The 27985-nt window shown below is 54.1% G+C and overlaps 2 protein-coding genes and 1 long non-coding RNA gene across 13 annotated transcripts; 2 read left to right on the top strand and 1 right to left on the bottom strand.

The window, feature by feature from the left end:
- The first annotated feature begins 5 nt into the window (after window positions 1–5).
- On the top strand, window positions 6–12071 carry ECSIT (ECSIT signaling integrator). The gene is made up of 8 exons (XM_086409461.1): window positions 6–96; window positions 6621–6739; window positions 9142–9559; window positions 9782–10005; window positions 10517–10574; window positions 10708–10856; window positions 11017–11122; window positions 11708–12071. The coding sequence occupies exons 2-8, from the start codon at window positions 6644–6646 to the stop codon at window positions 11953–11955; spliced, it is 1299 nt and encodes a 432-aa protein (XP_086265587.1). The 5' UTR covers window positions 6–96; window positions 6621–6643; the 3' UTR covers window positions 11956–12071.
- On the bottom strand, window positions 8654–12973 carry LOC147368624 (uncharacterized). Of its 3 annotated transcripts, none has more exons than XR_015166716.1 (3): window positions 12249–12973; window positions 10174–10344; window positions 8654–9537 (listed from the first exon to the last, which is right to left on the bottom strand). It is a non-coding gene; the product is annotated as an uncharacterized LOC147368624 (long non-coding RNA). The 3 variants fall into 3 exon arrangements; XR_015166717.1 differs by having other exon boundaries at window positions 12884–12973; XR_015166718.1 differs by having other exon boundaries at window positions 12195–12739.
- On the top strand, window positions 12479–27730 carry ZNF653 (zinc finger protein 653). Of its 9 annotated transcripts, none has more exons than XR_015166712.1 (10): window positions 12479–12777; window positions 16829–16872; window positions 18720–18935; window positions 23521–23610; window positions 23902–24513; window positions 24661–24836; window positions 24920–25031; window positions 26098–26212; window positions 26937–27036; window positions 27305–27730. XR_015166712.1 is itself a non-coding variant. In XM_086409445.1 (10 exons), exons 1-10 carry the CDS (start codon window positions 12479–12481, stop codon window positions 27480–27482), a joined length of 1947 nt encoding a protein of 648 aa, XP_086265571.1. In that variant the 3' UTR covers window positions 27483–27730. The 9 variants fall into 9 exon arrangements, 7 of the variants coding, with proteins under 7 accessions (XP_086265571.1, XP_086265572.1, XP_086265578.1 ...); XM_086409445.1 differs by having other exon boundaries at window positions 24656–24836; XM_086409450.1 differs by lacking the exon at window positions 23521–23610 and adding an exon at window positions 14495–14587 and having other exon boundaries at window positions 12667–12777; window positions 24656–24836.
- Window positions 27731–27985: the final 255 nt, after the last annotated feature.

Here is a 27985-nt window from a genome sequence, read left to right as displayed (position 1 = left end):
CTGGCGGCTCGTGACCCGGAACATCTCTGGGCAACATGGCGGCGCCCAGCAGCAAGACAGAAAGGGCAGGGATTCCGCGGCCAGCCGCGTGAATAGGTAGGTCGCGCGTGGGGAGGCAAGCGCGAACTTCTGGGAACCGGGGAGGCCCGTTCTGGGCTGTCAGTGCGGGAGGGAGGCTTCGGAGGACCCCGGTTTCCGGGCCAGGGCACCATGACCTTTCGGCGTACCGGGCCGGGATGTGCCGGCAAAAGCCGCACTCAGTTTACCTACGTCTCCACGTCCCTAATCTCCAGTTTTGCAGATGAGACAGCTGAGGCTCAGAGAGATTAGAGCTTTCTTTCACGGTCACGCTACAAGCCGGCCGCTAGGCTGGAATTCGACGCCTGGTCTGTCGTTGTCACCCAAAGGAGTCAAAATCCTGGCAGCCAGCCTCAGAGCTGTTGTAGGTACATCCTGCCTAGGGGTTCAGATTTTTAGAAGTTTGGTAGAAATTTAGCTCTTCCTGATGCAACTGATACTTGTTGGGTACCTACATTATACCAGGCACTGTCCCAGGTGCTGGAGACACAGCAATAAGGCAGACACACACACACACACACACACACACACAGTCCCGGGTGCTAGAGACACAGCAATAAGGCACACACACACGTCCCGGGTGCTGGAGACACAACAATAAGGCAGACACACACAGACATACACACACACACACACACACACAAGTCCCGGGTGCTGGAGACACAGCAATAAGGTAGACACACACACACACACAAGTCCCGGATGCTGGAGACACAGCAATAAGGTAGACACACACACACACACAAGTCCCGGGTGCTGGAGACACAGCAATAAGGTAGACACACACACACACAAAGTCCCGGGTGCTGGAGACACAGCAATAAGGCAGACACACACACACACTGGAGACACAGCAATAAGGCAGATACACACACACACACACACACACACACACACACACACACACACACAATCTCCCCAGGGAGTCAGACATTGAACGAATCAGAAATAAGGGAAACATGTGATTTCAGATGCTAATAACTGCTTAAAATGCATTCATCAGGGTAATGGGGCTTTAGATTGGGAGTGGGGTGGTGATCAGGAAAGGCTTCTTATTTGACTATAGACCTGAATGACCAGAGACTGATCTGGGGGAATAAATTCTGAACAGAGAGAAAAGCAAGTTCAAAGGCTCTGAGATGAGAATAAAGCCAACTTGTTTAAGAAACAAGTGTAGCTGGAGCTATCAGTAATAAGAGGTGAGTTTTGAGGGGCAGATTCTGATTTAATTTTGTGTGCTGTTTCAGTGATTTTAGGCAGAGAACACTAAATTTACTTTACATTTTAAGAAGCTCCCTCTGACCACTGCAGGGAGAAATGACTGGAGGCAGGTAAGGAAAGAAGTTGAGACCGGATAGGTGAAAAGAGATCATGGACTGGAGTGGTGGCCTGCAGATGCAGAGAAATGGATGCATTTAATATGGATTTGGAAGCAACAGGAGTAGCTGATGAATTGGACTGGGGGAGTGAGGGATACAGTGGACTCAGAATTCCCAGGTTTGTGATCTGAGTGACTAGCAGTGGTGATGTCATTGGCTAAGATGAGGAGACACACATTTAAGCAGGGATATGATTTGGAGCAAAATAAGTTTGAGATGGCTGGGGAAAATACCAAAGTGGCAGTTAGGTCAGGAGACTTGGGTTCAGGACTGGTGATAAACATTTAGGAGCATCAGCACATTGATCATCATTTCTCAGACCTTAACACACAGAGGAGAAACCTGGAGTTTTGTTAAAATGCAGATTCTAATTCAGTGGGTCTGGATTAAGGCTGAGATTTAGCATTTCTAATAAGCTCCCAGATGATAATACAAATGCAGCTGGTGCCATAGATACTCTTTGAATAGCAAAGGTTTAGAATAAGGTCTTAATCTCAGGTGTGTGTTAGAGTCATTGGGGTGCTTTAAAATGCTAATACCTAGGCCCTACCTTTGTATATTTTGATTTAGTACATCTGGGGTATGGCCTGGGCATGGGAATTTTTTAAAGCTCCCAAGATAATTCTAATATGAACAAAGTTAAAAAACCATTACAGCTGTCTACAGTAATACAGAGAGGAGAGGAACACCACTTTTGGTAGTTAAATGATGTCTTAAAATAGCAGACAGATAAATTCAGAACGTGGGATTCTTCACAGCCTTACTACACAGAATTCGGTCTCCAGACCAGCAGCAATCAGCATCACTTGGATGTTTGTTAGATGTACAGTTTCTGGCTCCACTGGACCTGCTGAATCAGGATCTGCATTTTAATAAGATCCTCAGTGATTCATCTGCACATTCAAGTTTGCAAACATTGCAGACTTTAGAGAAGGAAGCAGGGCTTGCTGACTGGCTAAAAAACAGGCCTTGGGTGCTAGGAAGAAAATCAAGAGTGTTAACATGGGAGGAGGGCTTCACACATGCGAGATACTTCTGAGAAATTGAGCAAAATGAGGCCAAAGAAATAATCACTGGCTTTGTTAAATGGAGAACACACAAGGGGTCTTTACAGGAGTGCTGTCAGTGGAGTGGCTGGGGCAGCAGCCAAGTAGGAAAGAGTGAGAAAGGAGTATAATATGCAGACACCTCTTGGGAGAAGCTGTGCTATAAATGGAACAGAGATGTGGAGCAGAGGCGGAAGGAGATGCTAGAGAAAGTTTAAATGGTGGTAAGAGTGAGCCAAATACTTCCCAGCTCATTTTATGAGGCCAGCATTACCCTGATACCAAAGCAAACAGATATGACATGAAATGAAAACTCCAGCCCAGGTTCTCTTATGAATATGGCTGCACAAGTCCTCAACAAAATACTTGCAACCCAATCTAGCAGCAAATAAAAAGAATTATACAGCATGACCAAGTGGAATTTATCAGAGAAATGCAATACGAGTTTAACAGTTGAAAATTAATGTAATACATGATATTAATAGACTAAAAGGACAAAATTCACACGAGTTCAATAGATGCAAAAAAAAATCATTTGACAGAATAAAATGAATGCCCTTTCTGATAAAAATACTCGGCATCTAGTAATAGAAAGGAATGTCCTCAACCCAATAGGTCATCTGTGGACAATCCTATGGCTGACATCATAGTTAATGACGAAAGACTGGATGCTTTCCCCCTAAGATCAGGAACAAGACAAGAATGTGCACTCTGGCCACTTCTATTCACCTTTGCACTGGAGGTTCAGCAAGGACACCTGGGCAAAAAAAAGAATGCATCCAGTTTAAAAAAGAAGATGTAAAGCTATCTTTCTTTGCAGATAACATGATCTTGGATGTAGAAAGTCCTAGGGTATCCGATTAAAAAAATATATATATTAGGACTAATGCAGGTTCAGCAAAGTTGCAAGGTACAGGATCAATGTATAAAAAATAAACTGCGTTTCTGTACACTAGCAATGAACAATGTGAAAATGAAATTTCACAATAGCTTTATAAAGAATAAGATACAAATAAACTTAACAAAAGAAGTAAAGGGCTTCTACACTGAAAACTGTATAATACTTTTGAGAGAAATTAAAGAAGATCTAAATAAATGGAGGGCTTCCCTGGTGGCTTAGTGGTAAAGAATCCGCCTGCTAATGCAAGAGATGCAGGTTCCATCCCTGGGTCAGGAAGAGCCCCTGTCAAAGGAAACCCACTCCGGTATTCTTGCCTGGGAAATCCCATGGTCAGAGGAGCCTGGCAGACTGCAGTCTATGGGGTCTCAGAAGAGTCAGTCATGACTTAGCGACCAAACCAACAACAACAAATAAATGGAAAGGTATCCCATGTTCATGGATCAGAAATCTTAATATTCAGTCAGTTCACTCGTTCAGTGTGTCCGACTCTTTATTTCCCAAATTGATCTACAGATTCAACACAATCCCTATCAGAATCTGAGATTTTTTTTTTCCAGAAATTGACTGCTGATTCTTAAATTTTATATGTAATAGTGAACGATCCAGAATAGCCAAATAATATTGTAAAAGAAGAACAAAGTTGCAGGACTTAATACTTCCCAATTTCAAAACTTACAAAGCTACAATAATCACAACAATGTGTTACTGCTCAACATATAGATCAATAGGACAAGAATTGAGAGCCCAGAAGTAAACCCTTATGTTTATGGTCAGTTGATTTTCAACAAGAGTAACAGGAAGAAAAAAATAGTCTTTTCAACAAATAGTATTAGGACAAGTGGATATCCATATGAAGTGAACCCCTTCCTCATACCAGCCATTTAGAAAGATTAATTCAAAGTGGATCAAAGATTTAAATGTAAGAACTAAAACTCCTAGAAGAAAACAGAGGAGTAAATCTTCATGACCTTGAACCAGGCAATGGTTTTTTTGGATACAACATCAAAAGCACAGCTATAAAAGAAAAACAGAAAACTGGACTTTGTTGGAATTAAAACTGTGTGTTGCCGGAGAAGGAAGGGGCAACCCACTTCAGTAGTCTTGCCTGGGAAATCCCATGAACTGTGGAGCCTGGTGGGCTATAGTCTATGAAGTTGTAAAGAGTCAGACATGAATGAGCGTGCGCACACACGCACAATAGTAATAACAACTAACACTCAAAAAACATTTCCTAAGAGCCTTTCCTATTCTAAACCTCTTATTTAAACAACAACAACAAATTGTGCTGCAAGTAATAACATGAAAGTGAAAAGACAACTCAAAGAATGGGAAAAAGCAGTTGTGAACCATAAAGGTCTAAGCGACTGAATTGAACTGATCCAGAACATAAACAACTCAATAAAACCACTCAATAGTAAAAAAAATAACCTAATATTCAAATGGAGAAAGAATCTAAATAGACATTTCTCTGAAAATGATACACAATGGACAGTAAGCCCATGAAAAGATGCTCAACTGTTACTAGTTTTTAGGGAAATGCAAATCAAAACCACAATGAGATGCCCGCTTCACACCCACTAGGATGATGTCTATAATCAAAAAGGCCGACAGCAACAAGTATTGGCAAGAAGGCAGAGAAACTGGAACCCTTATACATTGCTGGTTGGGATACACTGCTGGTGGGGATGTAAAGTGGTGCAGCTGCTTTGGAAGACATTTTGGCAGTCCCTCAAATGATTAAACATAGAGTTACCATATGTCCCAGCAACTTGATTCTAAGTATATACCCAAGAGAAGTGTAAATATGTGTTCACACGAAAACTACACAAGTGTTCATAGCAGCAACAGTCATAATAGTCAAAAAGTGGGAAGAAGCCCAAATGTTCATCGGTTGGTGAATGGGTAAATAAAATGTGGTTAAATCCATATCGTGAACATTTTTTTTTTTTTTTGGCAGTTGAAAGGAAGTCTGTTAGATGTTACAACGTGGATAAACCTTGAAAACATGTTAAGTGAAAGAAGCCAGTCACAAAAGAGCACATATTATATATGGTTCCAATAATATGAAATTCTCCAGGCAGGAATACTGGAGTGGGTAGCCATTACCTTCTCCAAGGGGTCTTCCTGACCCAGAAATTAAACCCAGGCCTCCTGCATTGCAGGCAGATTCTTTACGTTTAGGTTATAAGGGAAGCTCCATGAAATTCCCAAAGGACACAGTAGATTAGGGGTTGCCTAGGGTTGACTGAATGACTGCAAATGGATATAGGGTTCTTTTTTTGGGGGGGTGGGTGGTGACAAGCATGTTCGAAAATTTAGATTTAGTGATGGGTGCACAATTCTGTGAATATACAATCGACCCTCGAACAATGTAGTGGTTAGGGGTGCCAACCCTCTGCACAGGTGAAAATACAAATATAACTTTACAATTGGCCCTTCATAGCCATGGTTCCACATCCTTAGATTGAACCAACCACAGGTCATGCTATACTGTAGTATGTATATATTGAAAAAAAAACCAAGGACATCCCTGGTGATCCAATGGGTTAGACTCTGCTCCCAAAGCAGGGGGCCCAGATTCAGTCCCTGGTTGGGGAACTAGATCCTGCATGCCACAGCTAAGATTCAGCACAGCCTATATATATATTAAAGTCTTTATTGAATTTGTTATGGTATATTTCTGTTTTTATGTTTTTGGTTTTTTGGCCATGAGGCTCTGGAATCTTAGGCATGTGGTATCTTAAGCTCCCCAACTAGGGATCAAACCTGCACCCTCTGAATTGGAAGGTGAAATCTTAACCACTGGACTGCCAGGGAAGTCCCACAAAAATAAATATGAAAAAGAAAGAAGTCAGCCTATAAGTGGACCCATGCAGTTCAACCCAGTGTTGTTCAAGGGTCAACCACTGAAACCACATTTAGTTTTATACTAAGGGTCAGCTCTGTGGCATGCAAATAAAGGTATTAAAACAGAATGATCTGGCAGGGAGGGGAACCAATGCAGAAGCAAATTCCTCCAGACAGTAAAGGATCTGGTTCAGAAGAACAGGGACCCCGATTGTAATCATCACTCCTCCTCCACTTTGTGAATGAAGAGACCAGTGGAGCCAGTGCGTTAGCCATGCCGTCAGGGACATGGCCTCTGCCCAGGAGAGAGGTCTCATCGCCTTCAGCAGGTGGGCTGCCAGACTGATGCTGTCTCTTTTCTCTTGCCAGGTGGTTGTCCAACAGGCAAAGGCATGAGCTGGGCCCAAGCCATCCTGCTGGCCCGGGGCGCCTCTCGGGGCTGGGGGGGCATCTGCAGCACTGCCCTCACAGGAGCCCCCTTCTCTCAGGTAACTGCTAGTCTTGGGGGGCCAGGAGGAGGAAGAGGCAGGCAGGCCTGGGATCTGCTCCCAAGCCCTCACTATGCACCCAGTGAAGCCAGCTTTAAGAGCAGAGAGGGGAGGGGAGAAGGAGGAGGTGTTTGTGGAGGACTGGGTCTGGGCTGGTCTGTCTGCTCTGAGTGCTAGTTGAATGTCTCTTACTCATTGTACTTAGTCACTCAGCTGTACCCGACTCGTTGGGACCCCATGGACTGTAGCCCACCAGGCTCCACTGTCCATGGGACTCTCCAGGCAAGAATACTAGAGTGGGTTGCCATGGCCTCCTCCAGGGGATCTTCCCAACCCAGGGATCAAACCTGGGTCTCCCGCATTGCAAGCAGATTCTTTATCCTCTGAGCCACCAGGGAAGCCCAAGAATACTGGAGTGGGTAGCCTATGCCTTCTCCAAGGGATCTTCCTGACCCAGGGAATGAACCGGGGTCTCCTGCATTGCAGCTAAATTCTTTACCAACTGAGCTATCCAGGAACCCCTCTTACTCATTATTATTATTATTTTTTTTTTTGGCTGTACCACATGGCTTGCAGGATCTCATTTCCCTGTCCAGAGACTGAACCCGGGCCCCGGTAGTGACAGTGCTGAATCCTAACCACCATCCCACCAGGGAGCTCCCATGTCTCTCACTCATTTTAAGAAGTGTTGGTGGACTTCCCTGCTGGTCCAGTGGTGAAGAATCTGCCTTACAATGCAGGGGATGTGGGTTCCATCCTTGGACTGGGAAGATTCCACATGCCCCAGGGCAACTAAGCTGGCACACCACTCGAGAGTTAATGGGCCACAATGAAAGAGCCTGCATGCTTCAACTAAGACCTGACGCAGCCAAATAAATCAATACATACTTTTTAAAAAGCGTTGGTGTCCCCATGGGTGAGGGTCTTGAATTTAAAATTAAGAAGGTCTGAGGTGGGTAGATTTGGGCGGTGACTCTGGTTAACTCCTGCATTTACTTGTAAAGATGTGAGCAGAAAATCAAATTTCCTTCTCTTACCCGAAGTGATCATGACCATAAATTACAACAAGGATGATGATGATGGTCACAGTATTAATAGGTCCCTTACTAAACACTTCTGGTGGCCCAGACCCTGAGTCACGCATTTCATTAGCATCATCTCATTTGTAGTGTCTCCCCTTCTTTGGGGCATTCTAGAATTTGATTTTCTGCTTATTTCTCCCTATGCTTATATCACCTGTAGTAGTGCCTACGCTTTCACTTTACCTGAATGCTTTTTTTTTTTAATCTCACCTAAGCAGGATATTGGGATGGTTATTGGGTGCAGTAGGACTGAGGGCTCCAGTCTCAGCTCTGCTGCTTTGCAACTTCGTAACACCAGGCATCTTATGTCATCTCCTTGGGCCTCAGTTTCCTCTTCTGTAAAATGGGTACACGAAGAGGCACTCCTTTGATAACAGTTGGAAAGATTAAATGAGCCTCAGAAATGCTCCACAATGCCTGGAATAGAAGACTATTCCGTAAGGGACTTCCCTGGAGGTCCAGTGATTAGGACTCAACTACCGCCAGGGCCCAGGTTCTATCCCTGGTTGGGCAATTAGTTCCCTCAAGCCATACAGCACAACCGAAAAAAAAGTAAAAGGACACTTGTTGACCGCAAGGGAGCTGAGACGAGAAGGCCGAGCCTCCTCTTGTTCCACATTGGCTGGGAATGTAGGTGGTGGGCAGCTCAACTACATGTGTCTGCAAATGGCCAGAAAACACCTTGAGTATTAGCTTTTGAATTACGAATTACAAATGAATTTTAGCAAGTAGGCAAATTCTCAAACATGGAATCTGCAAATAGTGAGGACCAAATATATGTATCAGCCTTTTTTTTTTTTTAAACACAAATGGGATGCTACTGTACACACCGTTTCACACTTTCCTTTTTTTCATTTAATGATATACTTTGGAGCTCACTCCTGGTCACAGGACACCTCCTCCATGTGTCTTACAGCGGTGGGTGCCCCTTGTCCAGGCTCATGGCCACTTGCTTAATTTTTTCCTTGCTGATGCACATTTGGTCCATTTCCACTGATGCAGCGGATGCGCAAATGTCATCTGAGGCAGATATGTTTAGAGCGGTCGGATTTAAATACTAGATGCAAGATTGCTGTGTCAGAGGGCGTCTGTTCTCACCGTGGTGAACACTGCCTGCACTGGGATGTTACCATAGCTGTCTGGCTATGGTAACTGATAACTTTGTGATGGCGCCTGGTTGTGGGTCTGTAACCAGGGCACCACAGTTCTTCAGAGGCCATGAGGATGCCCGCTGGCATCTTTCCCAGCAAAGAGCCAGCCGGGCAGTCCCCCAGGGGCACCAGGAGGCGCCAGGTTCCAGCGGTGGTTCTCCATCCGCAGGTACCGCCCCAGGCCCCACGGGGCCTCCGCTGCAGTGCAGCCGCCCACAACCCTGACTCATCGCTGGTCCCACACCCACCCGAGCCCCCCAGGCGGCCCGTCAAGGCCCTGGCAGTCCACGAGGAGCTGTTTAGGCCCGCGCTGGATGGGGCACGCAACAAGGCGAACTTCGTGCGGGCGGTGCAGAACTTTACCGAGTACAACGTGCACAAGCGCGGCCACGTGGACTTCATCTACCTGGCCCTGCGCAAGATGCGCGAGTACGGCGTCGAGCGGGACCTGTCTGTCTACAACCTGCTCCTTGATATCTTCCCCAAGGAGGTCTTCCGGCCTCGCAACATCTTCCACAGCATCTTCCTCCACTACCCACGGCAGCAGGAGTGCGGGATTGCAGTCCTGGAGCAGATGGAGAACCACGGTGAGGCCCGCAGGCTGGAGTGGGGCCAGGGGCTGCCTCCCTCTCCCATGTCTCAGCGCTCTACCCACTCTGTGGTTCCTCAGCTCTGACCTCTCCTCCCTGTCTCTCAGTCTGGAGTCCACCTCTGCCCACCCATCCCCCATCTCTCAGTCATCTCTCTCCCATCATCCCTTCCCTCCTCTTCTCCCTCACTGAGGCTCTGCCTGCATCTGCCTGGCACAGGGGTGATGCCCAACAAGGAGACGGAGTTCCTGCTCTTGCAGATATTCGGCCGCAAAAGCTACCCCATGCTCAAGCTGGTGCGCATGAAGCTGTGGTTCACCCGCTTCAAGAATATCAACCCTTTCCCCGTGCCCCGGGATCTGCCCCAGGACCCCGTGGACCTGGCCAGTTTGGCCCTGCAGCACATGGAGCCTGACCTCAGTGCCAGGGTCACCACCTACCAGGTAGTCACCCCTGGCCACACCCTCGGCCACCTCCTCAGGGCCAGGCCCCCTTCAGGAACTGGAGTGATTCCGGAAGACAGGCCCTGATTCCCTGGTGGAGCCTTCTCTAGATTCCAGGGCCCTTGGCCCAGCTGGACCTCTGCTCCTACCCCACCTCCCCATACTCACTGTTTTCTGGGCATGGCCTTCCTGTTCCTTGAGCAGTCTGTGGCAGCTCCCTTCTCAGTAACGCAGCCAAGGTCATGCAGACAGTGGCAGAGGCAGGATTTTCACACAGGTGGGCTGGCTCCAGGGTTCCCTCCCCATGAGCATCTCCAGGGTCAATGGCTTTGGCTTAATCTGATAGAAGCAAGAAGGTGGTGGTCTTGAGTGATGGGTGGGAGGCCCAGTATTTAGGCCTCAGAGGGGCCCTCAATTTCACTAGAATCCCCCTTCCCCACTTCTCTCTCCCCCGCCCTTCCCCCGTAGGGGCTGTGGGGGCCATAAGTGTCCACCCCTGCTTTCCTTACAGATGCCTTTGCTGAAAGACTCCCCCGACGCAATGGATCCTACAGAGACCCACATCGTAGGTAAGGTCCCACGAAGGGAGGGGATGCCACATTCTCACTGAGCCTGCTGGGAGGGCTCTCTGGGCCCTGGGGCACAGCCCCTGAGCCAGAACTACCCCCACCCCCACCCCATGTGTGTGTGTCTCCACACCAGGGATCCAGAGTCCTGAGCAGCAGAGTGCCCTGGCCCGCCATGACCCAGCCCGCCCAATCTTCGTTGAGGGCCCCTTCTCCCTGTGGCTTCGAGACAAATGTGTCTATTACCACATCCTCAGAGCTGACTTGCTGCCTCCCGAGGAGCGGGTGAGGGCCCAAAGTGGAAGTCAGGGCAGTGGGAAGAGTGAGTTGGCTCAGAGGGGTGGAAGGGGATGGGGGGACGGGAGGACAGGGACCAGGGAAGAGGCCGAAGGTGGCTTCAAGATCCGGGGCCTCTGACTTTGCCTGCACCGCCTCCCTGGGGTAGGAAGTGGAGGAGATTCCAGAGGAGTGGAACATTTACTACCCGATGCAGCTAGACCTGGCCTACGGGAGGAGCAGCTGGGATGACTACGAGTTTAACATTGATGAAGGTAAAAACCAGGACAGGTCAGATTCTAAACACTGCTTGGGATGGGGTACCGCCTCTGGAGTAGAGGGCTGAGAGCCAGGCCAAGACCTAGTCCAGTTACGACTCACCCTCACAGACCCAGCAGAGGCCCAGGTACACACACACACACACACACACACACGCGCGCGCGTGCATGCGCACGCGCACGCGAAAGCACGAAACTCCCCACTCAGGGGCTCTAGACCTGTCAGCCCTCTGTCACTTCCTCCTTCAAACATCTGTGGAACATTCCTGTGCTGGCTACTGGGCATGACCAGGACAGGTCCGGTCCATCCCCTCAGGTCAGTGGTGGAATAGACATGTTACATTCTTGGGGTCCCCAGGAGGAGGTACACAACTCAGTCTCTGGTGGGGGTCAGGAGGGTTTCCAGTGGAGCCCTGAAGAATCAGGAGGCGTCACCCAGGTGATGTGTGGAATGGGCAGGCTAGGTGGAGGGGATTGTGTGTGCAAAGGCTTGGACATACACAAAAGGCAAAGGGAGCTTAAAGAGTGTGGGCTGTGGGCGTGAGGGGGCCGAACAAACTGAGGGCCTGTCTCTCCCAACAGTGGAGGAAGGGCCTGTCTTTGCCATATGTGTGGCGGGTGCCCATGACCAGGCCACGCTGGCCAAGTGGATCCAGGGCCTTCAGGAGACCAACCCAGCCCTGGCCCGGATCCCGGTGGTCTTCCGCCTGTCAGGGTCCTCCGGGGAGCTCCTGCCATCCTCCTCAGAGCTGGAGGAGCCACCCCCACCCCCACCTGAGGGCCAGGAAGAAGAAGACAGTCAGCAGCGACAACAGCAGGGCCAGAGCTGACCCTGGGCGGTCATGAGAGCATAGTCCGCGGACTGGTGTGTAGGCATGACATCACCTATGCGTGTAGAGCAAATAAAAGTCTTCCTGCTTGGGGCTGCCTTGCCTCTTCTCTGGCAGTGTGGTGTCCCTGCCCCTTTAATGCTTGATGTCATGCCTTTTCAAGGGCTTTCCAGAACTGACAGCTCCCTGTCATCCCCGCAGTGAATTCAGGATAAAGGTATAGAGGAAGAATCCCCTACCCGCCGGGGGTCTATGGGTTCTCTTCGCTGTTTCCTCCCCGATCAGCCTCATACCTTCAACTACCCCTTCCGCCTCTTGTTTACTCAAAAGTTTAACAGAAGGGATTAGGAAGAGGGAGTTGGTGCAAGCGTTTGTTGCGCATGCGCAGCTTCTGCTCTCGGTCTCCTTTTGACGCCGTGGGGCAGTGAGAGTCCATCAGAAATTTCCCGCCGGCGCGGAACATGCGCGCCACTTCCGGCCGGGCTCCTAACAACGGGGGAGGCTGGTAACCAGGGAGGGGGGGATGGCGGAGCGGGCGCCGGAGCCCGAGGCGGAGGCGGAGGCTGAGGCAGGCGCAGGCGGGGAGGCGGCCGCCGAGGAGAGCGCTGCGGGCCGCAAGGCGCGGGGCCGGCCGCGGCTCACGGAGTCGGACCGGGCCCGGCGGCGGCTCGAGTCCCGGAAGAAGTACGACGTGAGGCGCGTGTACCTGGGCGAGGCGCACGGGCCCTGGGTGGACCTGCGGCGCCGCAGCGGCTGGAGCGATGCCAAGCTCGCCGCCTACCTCATCTCGCTGGAGCGCGGCCAGCGTAGCGGCCGCCACGGGTGAGGGGGCCCGGCGTGAGGGTGGGAGGGAGTGAGGGAGGAGACGCCCCCATCCCCCGCTGAGCCTGGCCCCGCCCCACTTGCCCCCAGGCCCCGCCCATGGCACCTGTGAGCCCCGCCCGGCGCCCCGGCGGCCGGCCTGGGTCTCCGACTGCAGGTCCTGGGACGCGCCTGGCTCGCGGCCCCACCTCCCGTCGCTCCGACTGCCCAATCCTAGGATGTATCCAGCCTCTCGACCCGCCTCCTGGGCCCTTGGCCCCGCCCTCTAGGGCTATGGCTGCCCAATCCTGGTATGGGACCCACCTCCAAGCATTCTAACGGCCCAGTCTCTGGAGGGGCGGCCCCGCCTCCCCGAAGCCTCAAGGTTCTGAGGTCTCCACTGGCCCCAGGAACCTCAAAGGCCTCATCCCCTTAAACCTCCACAGTATAGCCTGGGGCTGTGACTGAACATCCCAGGCCTCCCAGCCCTAACCGTCCTGAGATTCCAGTGACCCACCTGGCATTGCATGGGGTCCACTCCCAGAAACCAAGGCCGCACACTCCCAGAGGACCCCTTACAATCCCACAACCTCTTGGCTCTTGGGGAACACCTCTGCCTAGGGAGACTCGGGTGAAGAGGAAACCCCAAGTTAGCTCCTCAGGTGGAGGGCAGAGGTCTTTATGGAACCTTGGTCTTAAAAATGACCTGTAAGGAAGGAATTCTCTTTCTGCCTTATAGGTTGGTGTGATGATTAAATGAGTTAAATTACACCGAAATGCTTAGAACAGTGCCCGGCACATAGTGAGCTGTCTGAATATTAGCTGTTACGATGTTTGTTTCCTATCGCAAGCAATGCTGCAACAAAACCCTGGTCTGCCCTGCTTTTCACTTGCATACTTTCAACACATTTCTCTCAGAGGAGATTCTGGGGATCAGGAATCAACCAGAACCTGCTGAATTATACCCACTCCCTCCCCAGGGTAGCAGGCTGGCTTATATGCCCAACAAAGAGCAGGGCAAGAAATGCTAGGAGCTTATACAACTTCAGGCCAGTGTCACAACTATTGGAGTTTCTGAATCAGTTAGTCTGGGTAGAGTTGCAGATCCTATATTTTTTCTGAAGAGCTGAAGCTGTATAGCTGGAGCTGAGAACCACTGGCCAGAGGGAGCCCCTGGAGGTTCCTAAGCTGAAAGTGATGTTTCCAGAAGCTTGTCTGAGCTGCAGCTGTGTGGGCCTGCAGGACTGGGGCAAGGGCACTGAGACACCCCAGGCTGTGTGTGGTGTGGCAAAACCTGGCCTCAGGGCACAATATGTGAGTAATCCAGAAAATACACTCAGGGAAATTTCTTCCTTTAACCTGCATGGCAATTCTGTGTGGGAGGCACCGCAGTTATCCCCACTTCACAGATAAGAAAACTGAGGCCCAGAGGGGACAAAACCTGCTTGAGATTACATAGGCTGCTGCTGCTAAGTCGCTTCAGTCGTGTCCGACTCTGACCCCATAGACGGCAGCCCACCAGGCTCCCCCGTCCTTGGGATTTTCAAGGCAAGAATACTGGAGTGGGTTGCCATTTCCTTCTCTAATGCATGAAAGTGAAAAGTGAAAGTGAAGTCGCTCAGTCGTGTCCTACTCTTAGCGACCCCATGGACTGTAGCCCACCAGGCTCCTCCATCCATGGGATTTTACAGGCAGGAGTACTGGAGTGGGGTGCCATTGCCTTCTCTGGATTACATAGGCAGTCAGTAGCAAAGATGAGACTTGAACTACGGTCTGAGTGACACCAAGCCTGTCTACACCACGAAGTGAAGTTCCCAGCACCCCAGCCATGGTGAGGCTATGAATGGGTGGAAGTGGTTGTGGGTGTTTAGATTTGGGTTTGGGTGAGAATTGAGGCAATCAGTCTGGCCCCTTGGAGGGGAGGTGGGGCCATGGGAGGGCATAGAGGCTCCTGGGATGGGACATGGGCACGGATTCCTGGGCAGAGCCTGGACAGGAGGGATAGAGGAGCCCAGAGGAGCTGTCCTGGGACCAGACGTGGAGTATGGGAGCTGAGACTTGTCATCAGGCTGGACAAGGGTCAGAGAGGGTGGGCATTGGAGCTTAAGAGAGACCCTAGCCCAGCTTTCAGGATATTTATGGCAAGAGGGTGGTCCTAGCCACAGTAAGGAGACCAGTGTCTCAGGTCCTGGCTCTGTGACAATATTGAGAATCATAATGGTCATCATTGGGCTTCCCAGGTGGCTCAGTGGTAAAGAATCCACCTGCAATGCAGGAGACTTGGGTTCGATGCCCTGGAGGAGGAAATGGCAACCCACTCCAGTATTCTTGCCTGGGAAATCTCACGGACAGAGGAGGCTGGTGGGCTAGAGTCCATGGGGTTGCAAAAGAATTGGACACGACTGAGCGATTAAATAACAATGTGATCATTAGCACCATTTGCTGAGTGAATAATTACCAGGCTCTTTACAATGCCTATAACGTCGTGCCAACCCCATGAAGAAGGTACTGTCATGAGCCCCACTACAGATCGATAAACTGAGGCACGGGGAGGCAGGGTTACTCACCCACGGTCCCAGAGCCTGCTGCTATGGTTTAGATGAGGAAGAGCAGAGAAGTAGTCTGAATCAGGTGGGCAGACCCTGAAGCATGGTGGCAGGAAGGTGGAGGGAGGCCTGGGCCAGTCCAGGAAGAGATGGCTCTAAAGCATCTCGGAATCTGTGCTGGATTGCAGCTGGGAGACCCACGTGGGGTCAGGAATCTGCTTGGCAGATCTGGTGGCCATCCTGGTATAGTAGACCATGGGACCCCCTTGCCTTTGGGCTCCCCCAGGCCATGGCCCACTGGGGCACACAGTCAGTGTGGGGACCCAGGCAGGGCGGGGGAAAGCTCTGGAGGCAGGTGGACACAATGGCATGGCCTTTGGGCAGGACCTTCGTCGAGCAGGCCGTTAGGGCCTGACCATCTTCCCAGGACTCTGGTCCAGCCTCAGGGGCAGAATGTGCAGGACCTTGGATGGGGCAGTCTGAGGTCGTCTATGATGGTGCTATTGGGTAGCAACTGACTACAGACTCAGTGGCTTTAAAAGTACACAGATTTATGATCTCACATTTCTGCAGGTCAGGTATCTGGCACATTGTAGCTGGATCCTCAGCTCAGGGTCTCAAGGCTGAAATCAAGGTATCAGCCTGATATGCCATTGTCGCCTAGAGGCTCACCCAGGGAGAGACCTGCTTCTAAACTTGCTCAGAGCTTTGGAAGAATCCATTTCCTCGGGGCTGTACGGCTGGGGTTCCTACAGTCTTGCTGGGCCATTTTCAGGTCCTGGCGCCTCACAGGCCCCCTTGCTGTCTGTCTCCAGTCTCTGGCTTCAGGCCCCCTTGCTCTCTGTCTCCAGTCTGTGGCTTCAGCAGTGCATTTATTATTGTTATTAGTTTTACTCCTTTACTTTTGGTCGTGCTGGGTCTTCGTTGCTTCGAGGGCTTCTCTCTAGTTGCGGAGAGCAGGGACTGCTCTCTAGTTGTGGTGTGCGGGCTTCTCACTGCAGTGGCCTCTCTTGTTGCAGAGCACAGACTCCAGAGTGCGCAGGCTTCAGTAGTTGCAGCACATGGGCTCAGTAGTTGCGGCTCCCGGGCTCTAGAGCACAGGCTCAGTAGTTGTGGCCACAGGCTTATTTGCTCCACGGCATGTGGGATCTTCCCAGACCAGGTTTCAAACCTGTGTCTCCTGCACTGGCAGGCAGAGTCCTCAACACTGAGCCAGCAGTACACTTTTAAAGTCTCCCCCGATTAGGTCAGACTCCCCAAATAAACTCACCCTTGATAAGTCTACTCCCCAGTCTGGGGACCCTGGGCGGGCGGCCTCACGCTGAGGGCCTCAGTTTCTCACTCTTTGAGGTGGGTGATGATGGTAGACCCCATGCCAGGGCAGCAGAGCCCAAGTGAAGCCGCCGTGGACAGCAGGCCAGGCCCAGGAAGCAGAAGCTCCCATGCTGCCCCACATGAGCAGGATTAGGGTCTCACCATCATCAGTCCCCGGGGTCACTCCCCACTGCCTCCTCTCTCTGTTACAGGAAGCCTTGGGAGCAAGTCCCCAAAAAGCCAAAGCGGAAGAAAAGTAAGTGGAGCTGTGGCCAGGGTGGGGGTGGTGATGGGAGTAAGTGGCTTTGTGGCTGGTTCCCACCCTCCCTCCCTCGCAGATGGTTTATGGAGGGCCCACGCATGCCAGGCACCATGTGAGATGGGGCAGAGTCAGCCCTGGCCTCCCAGAGCCCATAGTCTCACAGGAAAGATGGGGGGGTCGGGGGGAGACCAAGCAGGCCTGGGGTGGGGATGTAGGGGCACCAGGAGGCCCAGAGGAGAGGCCTGACCCAGCCTGGGGCTTGGGTGGGAGTGGGGCCAGGAAGGGTCGGAGGCAACCTGAACCAGTGCTGTGCCCAGCGAGAGTGCTCTCATTGCCCCCATCTGACCCAGAAAGGCTGAGTCACTGCCCCAGGCTGCACAGCCAGAAAGTGGCCAGGCCAGACTGCAAACCCAGGTCTGTGCATCTCCCAAGGGGTCCCATCCGCTCCTCTGCTCTCCTGCCCGGTGCGTGGGAGTCAGCCGGGGAGGAGCCAGGCAGAGCAGAGGGAACTGTTTGTGCCCCAGCCTACAGGGCGTGTGGTGTGCCAGGCTCGAGGGGAGCTGGGTGTGGGCTGTTGGAACAGAGGCTGGAGCTCCTCCCAACCCCCTGGCCAAGACCCCGAGTCGTGGGGCAGTGGGTCTTAGGCCACATCCAGCAGGGTGAGGGCCTGTGGTCCAGGGACATCCGTCTGATGTCAGTGAGCCCCTCCCCTTCCCCTTCTCATGGTCAGATGCGGAAGCTGAGCTAAGACCGTGACTCTCAATCCCAGAGGAGATAAGGAGGCAAGTGCTGGGCAGGAGAGGTGGCTGCTGGTGGTACCCCATGATCATCACTGGGTTGGTGGCCCCAGCACCATCCCTAGCCCCAGGACCTTTCCTAGACCCCCTCCCTCTTCATCCCCCAGCCTGGAAAGTCAAGGGCACACCTTCCTCCCCATCAGCTGCAGGACTAGGATCATCACAGGAATCTTAGGTACCATTACCTGTCCTGGGCCCTATGGATGTCGTCACTCCCTGCCTCCGGCAGCCCTTAGGAAGTGGGGACCATTATCCTCTCCCGGCCCAGAAGGGGAAACTGAGGTTCAGAGAAGCTGAGCCACTTACAGGGAAGTGGCAGAGCTGGGATTTTAGCCCAGGCAGTCCAGCTCCAAGGGCGAGGGGCAGGGCAGGTGTCTGGAGGAGGAGGACAGAACCCTTGCAGAGGCCCTAAGGCCAGACCATACTTCTGTAGGTGAGGATCTGGGAGGAGGCCCTGAGCCTAGAGTGGCGTGATCAGGGAAGCAGTGGGAGGAGGTGATGGCGGGAGGTGACGGGGCAGGACATGCAGGGCTTGGGAAACCTCGGGGAGGTCTTTGGCTTTTACCCCCAGTGAGATGGGAGCCCCGGTAAATTCTGAGCAGAAAAGGGTGGTGACTTGGCCCAAGTGTTCAGAGGTGCCTTCTGTCGGCCGTGGTGGGTAGGGGCAGAGGTAAAAGCTGGGTGAGCAGGGTGCAGTGACTGAGCTGGGCAGGCAGGAGATGCCAAGCTGACGAGGACGATCCTAACTGTAACCGGCAGCTGACAGCTGCGCACCTGCCAGGTACCAGGCTTTGTCGTGCGTAGGACTCAACCCCAACAGTGGGGACAGTCCCTGGCTAGCCTTTGTTGTCTCCAGGGCAGGCCTCAAGTTTCTGAGCCTCAGTTTCCTCATCTGTGTACTGGGGACAGGCCCGGACAGGACTCAGGAGGGTGTCTTAACCTCTGGGGAGCCTTAAGGCTGAGGATGGTTCTGGGGGCCCCGCTGCTGGGCGGGGTTGGGGGGCAACCACTGCCCCTCACGCTGCCCCGGGCCTGTGTGTGCAGGGCGGCGACGCAATGTGAACTGCCTGAAGAACGTGGTGATCTGGTATGAGGACCACAAGCACCGCTGCCCCTACGAGCCGCACCTGGCTGAGCTGGACCCCACCTTCGGCCTGTACACCACGGCTGTGTGGCAGTGTGAAGCCGGGCACCGCTACTTCCAAGACCTGCACTCCCCCCTGAAGCCGCTCAGTGACTCGGACCCTGAGAGTGACAAAGGTGGGTCTGCTGGGGGAGCAGGGAGGGCGCACCATGGCCTGCGGGGTCTGGGGCCCTGCCAGCATCAGGCCAGCATCACAGACCTCACAGCAAGTAACACGGCCCTGACGTTGGGTGATCTTGCCGTCCTTGAGTCCTTACAGAGCCCGAGAGCTGGTCCCCATTCTGCGAAGGGACCACCAGGGCGTGACGCAGTGTGCCCGAGGTCAGGGGCAGGCAGAGCTGGGATCCAGGAACCCAGCTCAGTGGCTGGAGGGCCTGGCAGGTGCTGGGCCTCTCCTGGCCTCTTTGTTCTCCTTTACTTCTCCGCCTCTTTCTCAGGAACCTCATCCTCTTGCCCTCCCTGCAGCCTGTTCTCCTTCTCCCTGTGCCCCATTCTCTGCTCTTGACCTTTCTCTGGTCAAGAAGACCAGAGACCCACTTCCCCCTCCTATCTTTCTGTATTTCGTCCTCACTCTTTCTGCCCCCAACATCATCTCATGCCTTTTCCCTCTACCCCCCACTGTCTCTCCTCCATCTCACTCCCCTTTTCATCCCTTTATCCCTCCCCAACCACTGGCCCCGCATGCTCATCTCTCACTGCCCCAGTCCTTCACCTGCCATTCCACATCGCATGCATGCACGCACACACACACACACACGTGAGCCAGCGGCCTGCTCAGGACTAGGAGGGCCCCGTTGGCTCTGGTGGGGGAGCAGAGGAGACGTTGTGGGTGGTGAGGGGCTGCCCACCTGCCTCAGGAGCTTGGCACCAGAAGAAACCTGGGGCCCACTGCCAGGCACCCTGCTGGAGCTGAGGGTGGGATCAGCGACCAGGGCTGGCAGGCATCTCTGAGCAGGTGGCATCCCAGCTGGCCAAGGGGAAGCCGTGGGCGAGAGGTGTTCCGGGTGGACACCCCGGCCAACGGCTGTCCCGTGGTGTGTCAGCCAGGCTCCCAGAGAGCAGCCAGCCCCGTGGCCATCTTGTCCTCCTGATGCCAGGCCCTGCCCTGAACCACCCTGGACCCTCCCCACTGCCCCGTCATTAGCAGTTGAGGAAACCAAGGCTCCTGGGAGTCATGTGACTGGCCCATCTGGCTCTGTGTCTGGCTAGGTTGGGGGTGGTACCCAGAAGGATCCCTTGATGGCCCAGCCCAACTGTGACACCAGTGGATTCTGGGTCTGGGCTGTCAGGAATGAATGCTGGGAGCAATTGGCCAGGTCTGTTGTGAGCGCTGGCCGGGGGGGAGGGGGAGGGAGTGGCTGTGTCCCTGTTCCAGCCCTGGGCCCTCAACAGCACCCTTACCAGCTCTCTGCCAAGGGCGGACCTCCCACCAGGACCACAGGATGCTGGTGGGTGCACGGCCAATTCTGTCATTAACATCATTATTAACTGGCAAGAAGTCTAGTGTCCACTTAACAGCTGGACATTGTCATTGGGAATCCAGGCACATGCCCTGGCCAGGCCCCAACTCTCTAGGAAGCTGCCCCCACTCCAGGGTGGAGCCACAGGGCTCAGTCCACCCTAAAGATTACAGAGTGTTAGAAGGAGGGGCAATTGGGACTTCCCTGGTGGTCCAGCACATAAGACTTCCTCGCTACCAGTGCTGGAGACCTGGGTTCAATTGCTGGTGAGGGAACTAGCTCCTACATGCTGCAACTAAAGATCCTGAGTACTGCAACTAAGACCCAGTGCAGCCAAATAAATAAATATTTATTTTAAAAAAAAAGAAGGGGCAATCCCCCCCACCCTACCCCTGCTGCTGCCTAGGGATGAGTCAAGGATGGGTGGGGGAATATTATTATTCTATAATAACTATGATGGGAAACACTGATGAGGTGCTTACCATAAGCCCTACTGTCCTATTTACTCATTTAAATACCCCCAAACACCCCCTGGGTGGGTGCCAAGTTAGCCCCAGGCCCAGAGAGGTTAGCAGGCACCCCCACTTTACACAGGTGGAGGAGTGGGCACTGGGATCCCCCTCCAGAGCCTGTATTCTCCACATGACCCTCTGGGACTGTAGATGTGATATGTAGTACCCAGACAGTATACCCCAGCTGTGTCTCGAATGAGTAGCTGAAGGGACAGTCATTCATTTGCCCAGTCCCCAGTTTCTTCCTGCGTGTGGACATTAGTACCAAATGCCTGGGTAAGATGCCTGGCCCCCTTGGACTTCATCACAGCCTTGGTCTTGGATTCCCTCATTCTTACAAACTTGAGCTCAACGTGGACCAATCAGCTGGTACCCTGTGCACAGGGACCCCCCATCTTTGTGGAGTTTATGGTCTAGAGAAGCAGACAGTAAACAAGATAAACAAGTAAAACCTAGAGTGAAGTGGAAGGTGGCAAGTATTGGGGGAAAAACAGGAGAGAAAAGGGCGCAATTTGAAACAAAGTGGTCCAAAGCATCCCTGAAGAAATACCACTTGAGGAAGGTTGTGATGGAGGTGAGGGAGGAGCCCACGCAGGCATCTGCAGAAAGAGGATTTGGCAGAGCGAGCGGCCAGTGCAAAGGTCCTGAGGCAGAAACCTGCCCAGCATCTCCAGGTATGGAAAGGAGGTCATTGGGGCTGGAGAGGAGATGATGGGGGCAGATTGCGGGCTTTGTGGTCATGGAAGAGTTTGGCTGGTATGCCAAGTCAGTTGGGAAGGGCATTAACTGAGGTAAGGCCAGAGGCTGACACAAATGCACCCCACCTCCTGTGACCTGACACAGCTCACTTCCACTCTTGTTCTACTGGGACTCATCTGTATTACCACGCCTAACAGCAAAGGCTGCTGGGACATGTAGTCCACCAGGTGTCAGGAGGAAGAGACGGGGGAGGGGGGCACACGGGGCGGGGGGTTGTTCGGTGAGCAGCTGCCCTGTCTCTTCCACAGGAAGCAATGAGCAGATTCTTAGAAAGGGAGATGACCTAAGCAGGTGTTCACAGGCTCCCTCTGACCCCTGAGGACAAGACAGACTTGGTGGGGGACAAGGATGGGAGCAGGGGCACCCATTAGAAAGAAGTGCATGTTCTGGGCTGGTGGGACTCTCCCCAGGATTTGCGGGGCGGGGGTAGGAGAAGCTGCCTGCCCGGGGATGTATTTTGGAAGCAGGGCCAACAGGTTTTGCTGACAGATTGGAAGTGGGTGTGAAAGGGAGAAGTCAAGGAGAGCCCCAGGACTTTGGCCTGAGCAGTCGGACGGGCACAGCTGCCACCGGCTTAGATAGGGATGTCTTTGAGCCTTTCTCTGAGGGGAGATTCAAACCAGAGTCTGAGACGCCCATAAGACCCCCACACACACCAGAGAGAGCAGTGGAGGACGCAGTGAGGTGTGACAGTCTGTACCTCCACAGGAGGTTCGGGTGAGAACTGTCCACCGGAGGCACCAGGCCATGGGGAGAGATGGCACTATAATAAAAATAGATGCAGGCAGACCTAGGCGACGTTGCAGCTTTCATTCCAGACCACCTCGATAAAGCAAATATCGAAATAAAGGGAGACCCATGAGCTTTTTGGTTTCCCAGTGCATGTAAAAGTTATGTTTATACTAAATTGTGATCTGTTAAGTGTGCGATAGCATTGCAGGGGAAAAGGTACATTCCTTAATTTAAACATACTTTATTGCTGGGGAATTCCCTGGCAGTCTAGTGGTTAGGACTCTGATCCCACTGCAGAGGGCATGAGTTTGATCCTTGGTTGAGGAATTAAGATCCCACATGCTGCACACCTGGGGAACAGTCCAATGAAGTGACTCAGGGATGAGCCCCTAGAAGGCTTTAGGATGGGAGCCAGTCACCAGTGGCAGCTCTCAGCCCCAGCCCCAACCCCCAGAAGCAGATGGGGGCTGGAGAAAGTGAAATTCACTCAGTCGTGTCCGACTCTTTGTGACCCCATGGACTGTAGCCCACCAGGCTCCTCCATCCATGGGATTCTCCAGGCAAGAATACTGGAGTGGGTAGCCATTTCCTTATAAAAACTTTTGGGAATTCTCTGGTGGTGCAGTTCTTGCCTAGAGAATCCCAGGGACCGCGGGGCCTGGTGGGCTGCCATCTATGGGGTCGCACAGAGTCAGACACGACTGAAGCGACTTAGCAGCAGCAGCAGCAGCAGCAGCAGTAGTTGAGACTCTGTGCTTCTACTGCAGGGGGTGCAAGTTCCATCCCTGGTCAGGGAACTAAGATCCTGCACGCCCTGCAGCGTGGCCAATAAATAAATACATAAAGTTTTAAAAACTCTTAAACAGTGAGGTTCTGAGAGCGTCCAGGTTGGTGGACATGTTGAGGTGCTGGGAGACTGGTGTATCTGTAGAGAGCCTCTCAGCTCCATGACGGGCCCCACACATGCACACATAATTACCTTGCCCTGCGTTTTTCTTCCATCGGGCAAATGCTGAGATGTATCCTTTATAATAAAACTGTAATCAGAAGCAGATCACTTTCTTGAGTTCTGTGAGTTGTTCTAGCAAATTATTGAAACTGAGCAGAGGTCTGCCGGAGCCTCCACTTTATAGCTGGAAGTATGGGTGATCTGGGACTTGTGACTGGTATCTGAAGTGGGGGCAGTCTTGTGGGATTGAGTTCTTTAACGTACGGGGTCAGACACGGTCTCTGGACAGATGGTGACAGAACTGAATCCAATTGTTGGACTGGCTGGTGTCCAGGAGGAGGGCGGTGTTTAACGCGGCCAGCCCGACCAATATGCTGGGGTGAGTGGAGAGCTGAGGAGAAGCCCCAGCGAGAGCTTGCCAGGCCCATAAGAACAGAAAAGGCTGAGAAGGAGCCACCAGGGAGGAGCCAGGAAGCCTGAGTGTGGGTCTGGGGGCTGAGGCAGGGGAGTATTCCAAAGTGCAGGGCAACAGTGGAGGATATGGGACTGAGCTGACTACTCTTACAGGGGAGTCGCAGTGCCCAACCCCTGGGGCAGGTGGGCTTCCAACAAAAACCAGCTGCTGCCGTTGTACACTGTTGTAACCATCCCCTCTCCTCTGTCACCACAGTGGGCAATGGCCTGGTGGCCGGCAGCTCTGACTCGTCCAGTTCCGGCTCTGGCTCTGACTCCGAGGAGCCCCCCGAGGGCCAGCCAACCAAGGCGACAGTGGCCACGGCGGCAGTCACGCCCACCAGCCCGGCGGGCAGCAGTGGGCTCATCACACAGGAGGGCATGCACATCCCCTTCGACGTCCACCACGTGGAGAGCCTGGCTGAGCAGGGCAACCCGCTATGCCCCAACCCGGCCAGCAGCGGGCCAGAGGCCCTGGAGACAGTGGTGTGCGTGCCCGTGCCCGTACAAGTGGGCCCGGGCCCTGGCACCCTCTTTGAGAACGTGCCCCAGGAGGCACTGGGCGAGGTGGTGGCCAGCTGTCCCATGCCAGGCATGGTGCCCGGGTCGCAGGTGATCATCATCGCTGGCCCCGGCTACGATGCCCTCACGGCCGAGGGCATCCACCTCAACATGGCAGCTGGCAGCAGTGCCCCCGGAGGGGGCCTGGGCGATGAGGTGCCCTGTGCCATGATGGAGGGCGTGGCTGCCTACACACAGACAGAGCCGGAGGGTGGCCCGCCCAGTACCATGGACCCTGCTGCCATGACAGGCATTGAGACCAAGAAAGGTCTGGGGGAGCCATTCCAGTCCGGGGGCTGGAAGGGGGGGCACATTGGGACCTGGCGAGGGGAGGGCGAGGAGTGACCCCAGAATGAGCTTCTCAACAGCCTTAGTCCCCGTGGGCACTCACTCTGTGTCCATCCCCGTAGAGAAGGAGGACCTGTGCGTGCTCAAGAAGGAGGAGAAGGAGGAGCTGGTGGCCCCCGAGATGGCCGAGCTGGCTGCGACGGTGCCTGAGAGCGCCGAGCCTGACGCTGAGGCCGACGGGGAGGAGCTAGAGGGCAGCGACATGTCCGCCATCATCTACGAGATCCCCAAGGAGCCTGAGAAGTGGGTGCCAGGCGGGTGGAGGCAGGGACTAGGAGCGGCTCCTGGTGCGGGAGCACCGATGCCACAGGCCCCTTTCCCTCTAGGAGGCGGCGGAGCAAGAGGTCGCGGGTGATGGATGCCGATGGCCTGCTGGAGATGTTCCACTGCCCCTACGAGGGCTGCAGCCAGGTCTACGTGGCCCTCAGCAGCTTCCAGGTGAGCCCCCCACCCAGGTAGGCCCAGCAGGGCTGCCTGTGCAAGGCATCTGGGCACTGTGGCTTGTGGGGCAAGGCCTCCAGGCACCACTGGCCTGTCTCGCACGCATACACCTGGCCCCAGCTGGTCTCAGCCTCACCACAGAGAGGCAGGCATCACCTCTGTGCCTTCCCCTCCTGTCCTCCAGCCCTGCCCATCCTGCTCCTTTGGCCAGCCACTGTCTCTGCACAGCCTGTATCCTGCCTGGCCCCAGGGGCTCCCCCCACACTCCCCTTCTTCCAGCACCTGAACTCTCCCCGCCTCTGCCCAGGCCACCCTGTCAGCTCAGGGTGCCTTCTCTCCAAGCTTAACTCTGTGTGCCCCTCTGCCAGGAAGCCCACCCTACTTCCCTCCTCACCCCTGTCACTCACTGCACTACCAGGACATGCCTGCAGTGTGCCCCCTGGGGTCTGGAGAGGGTGCCCTGAGAGCAGAGACAGGGTTCCATCACAACCCCACTCCTGGCACAGGACATGGCTCCAAGAGAACTTGGAATTTGCCAAGTCATGTTTTCATTAAGCACGTATTGAGCCCCATCTGTGTGCCAGGCCTGGTGCTGCACACTGGAGCGGTTGTGCCAGTGAGTTAAAGAACAAAGGAATGAATGACTTGGGGGCTGCCTGCTCCAGGCTCTGGGGGCAGCTCAACAGCACAGAAAGAGTCACTGTGAGGCTGACAGCCATGGACTCCAGTCCTAGCCCTGTCACTGCCCACCTGTAAGACAAGACCAAACCACTAAGCCTCCAGAGCCTCAGTTTCCCTATCCACAAGCTGGGCTGGTGGCAGCCCCTTCCCGTGGTTCTGACATGGTTCTGATGAGGCTGACGGATGCCCCAGCCCAGAGTCTGACTGGAGTAGGTGCCCGGTTAAGCTGCTCTTTGATCCCAGTTGTGCCCCTGGGCCCCAGCTTGGGTCTGGGAGTCCCTCCTAAGGGCAGGGGCAAGCCCCCGCCGGCCCCTATCTGTCCCCACCCTGCAGAGCTCCCAAGTGGGCCCATGGCACCCACTCCTGCCCCTCTCACCCCCAGAACCACGTCAACCTCGTGCATCGGAAAGGGAAGACCAAAGTGTGCCCTCATCCTGGCTGCGGCAAGAAGTTCTATTTATCCAACCACCTGCGGCGGCACATGATCATTCACTCAGGTCAGGCCCAGGGCCGGGTTGGCAGCTTGAGCTACAGGCAGGGGGCCCTGGGCCTGGAAGCCAGGGCTGGGAGCAGGGTGCAACCTGGGCCTGGGGCTGCCTCTCTCAGAGCCTCCTCCATGTCCACCGCAAGGGCTGGTGTGAGATGGTGGAAGTAAAGCAGTTCACTGGGCACGTCCCCAGTGGTCAGTAAGCTGGAGCTGCATGGCCACAAGGACACCTGCTGTTATGAGTCATGTGTAGCTGGGCAGGGGCTGGCTGCCTCGTCCCTAGCTTGGCCTCTGGGCTCCCCACTTCTGCAAGCAATGCTCATGTGGGAGCTGTTTCAGGACTGAGCAGGAACACTGAACCACCCCAGGGTAGGGAAGTGGACTTGAGACAGGATTTCTGTTCCGTCTGCCACAAGCACCTCCCTGACCCAGGTCATAGCCTATAGGTTCGTGGGGAGCGCTGGTGCCTCCCCCCGTGCCCAGCGAGAGGGCACGGCTTCAGACTTTTCGAGAAGCCGGAACTTTAGATTTTTATGTGAAATCGCCCCAATAGGTGAAATATTTGGGTCAAACTCAGGCCCACTCTGGCTTGGCAGTTTGCGTCCTGTGCCCCTCAGGGATCTGAGTTCAGATTCTTGCTCTGCCTAATCGCCTTCCTAGGCAGCCTCCGAGCCTCCTGCGAGGATGTAGCTGCGCTTCATTTTAGCTGCCTTAGTTATCATAGTCTTCTTCAGGTGTCCGTGAATTCACCTGCGAAACCTGCGGCAAGTCCTTTAAGAGGAAGAACCACCTGGAGGTACACCGGCGCACGCACACAGGCGAGACGCCTCTGCAGTGAGTGATGGGCTTCCGGCGAGGGGCTGGGAGGAAGGGCATCCGGGCCCGGACCCGCCCAGGGCAGTGCCTAGGCGGGTGACGCCCCCAGTGTTGCCTCTGGGGTTTCCAGAGTATCCCCCAGGTGGTACCGCCCCTTTCTGGGCCGGCCCCGCCCTAGTGGTTGGGCCCCATCCCCGAGGCGAGGTGACCCCTCCCCGGTGCTTCTCTTCGGCCCCGCCCACTCTGACCCCCGCCCCCCCCGTGCCTCCTGCGGGCTCTCCCCCAGGTGCGAGATCTGTGGCTACCAGTGCCGACAGCGGGCATCGCTCAACTGGCACATGAAGAAGCACACGGCCGAGGTGCAGTACAACTTCACGTGCGAGCGCTGCGGGAAGCGCTTCGAGAAGCTGGACAGCGTCAAGTTCCACACGCTCAAAAGCCACCCGGACCACAAACCCGCCTGATCCGCCCCGACCACTGAACGCCCCTATTTATTCGTCCGATTGGACACCATGCCCGGGCCTGTCAGGGCCGGGACATCCGCGGGGGGCCGCCCGGACCGCGGGCCGGAAGGAGGCGCCCCTGCTCCGCTCTAGGGCTGGACCCCCGGGGCAGGTCCCCCACCCCCGCCCGATTTCTGGAGCTGGCCCCTAGGGTTGCACTGCTGGAACTGTGTCAAGAGAGAAGAGCGAGATTAAAGAGCAAGAAAGGAGATGTTCTTCCCTAGGCTTGATTATTGGGGGAAGGCGGGCGGACCCCTCTCTGTCTCCAGCCTGGTCCTTTCCTGAACAAGGCGGAAGCGGACAGCACACTTTCCTGTCAACCTCCGCTCTGCCTCGGCTACCTGGGCCTGGCAGGCCTGTCCACTCCCTCCTCTGACAAGGTCGGGGATGGAATGTTGGGGCCCTGGAAGCTATTGAACATCTCTCAGGACTCGGGATCTGACTCCCTCTCTTAATTCCATCAG

Source organism: Bos grunniens, chromosome 7, assembly GCF_055505025.1.
Source record: "Bos grunniens cultivar Pamir isolate PY7600 chromosome 7, Bosgru_T2T1.0, whole genome shotgun sequence".
In the NCBI taxonomy this organism is placed as follows: Eukaryota; Metazoa; Chordata; class Mammalia; order Artiodactyla; family Bovidae; genus Bos; species Bos grunniens.
Note: the sequence above shows the minus strand (reverse complement) of the source record. Positions and strands in the feature narration are given on the sequence as shown.

Excerpts from the sequence above, each read along its gene's own strand:
- ECSIT (XM_086409461.1), top strand. The coding sequence starts at position 6,644 with ATGAGCTGGGCCCAAGCCATCCTGCTGGCCCGGGGCGCCTCTCGGGGC. Across the intron at positions 6,740-9,141 it reads CAGGAGCCCCCTTCTCTCAG|GTACCGCCCCAGGCCCCACG; the intron begins GTAACTGCTAGT and ends CTCCATCCGCAG. Across the intron at positions 10,006-10,516 it reads CCAGGGTCACCACCTACCAG|ATGCCTTTGCTGAAAGACTC; the intron begins GTAGTCACCCCT and ends CTTTCCTTACAG.
- ZNF653 (XM_086409445.1), top strand. The coding sequence starts at position 12,479 with ATGGCGGAGCGGGCGCCGGAGCCCGAGGCGGAGGCGGAGGCTGAGGCA. Across the intron at positions 16,873-18,719 it reads AAAGCCAAAGCGGAAGAAAA|GGCGGCGACGCAATGTGAAC; the intron begins GTAAGTGGAGCT and ends CTGTGTGTGCAG. Across the intron at positions 25,032-26,097 it reads TGGCCCTCAGCAGCTTCCAG|AACCACGTCAACCTCGTGCA; the intron begins GTGAGCCCCCCA and ends TCTCACCCCCAG.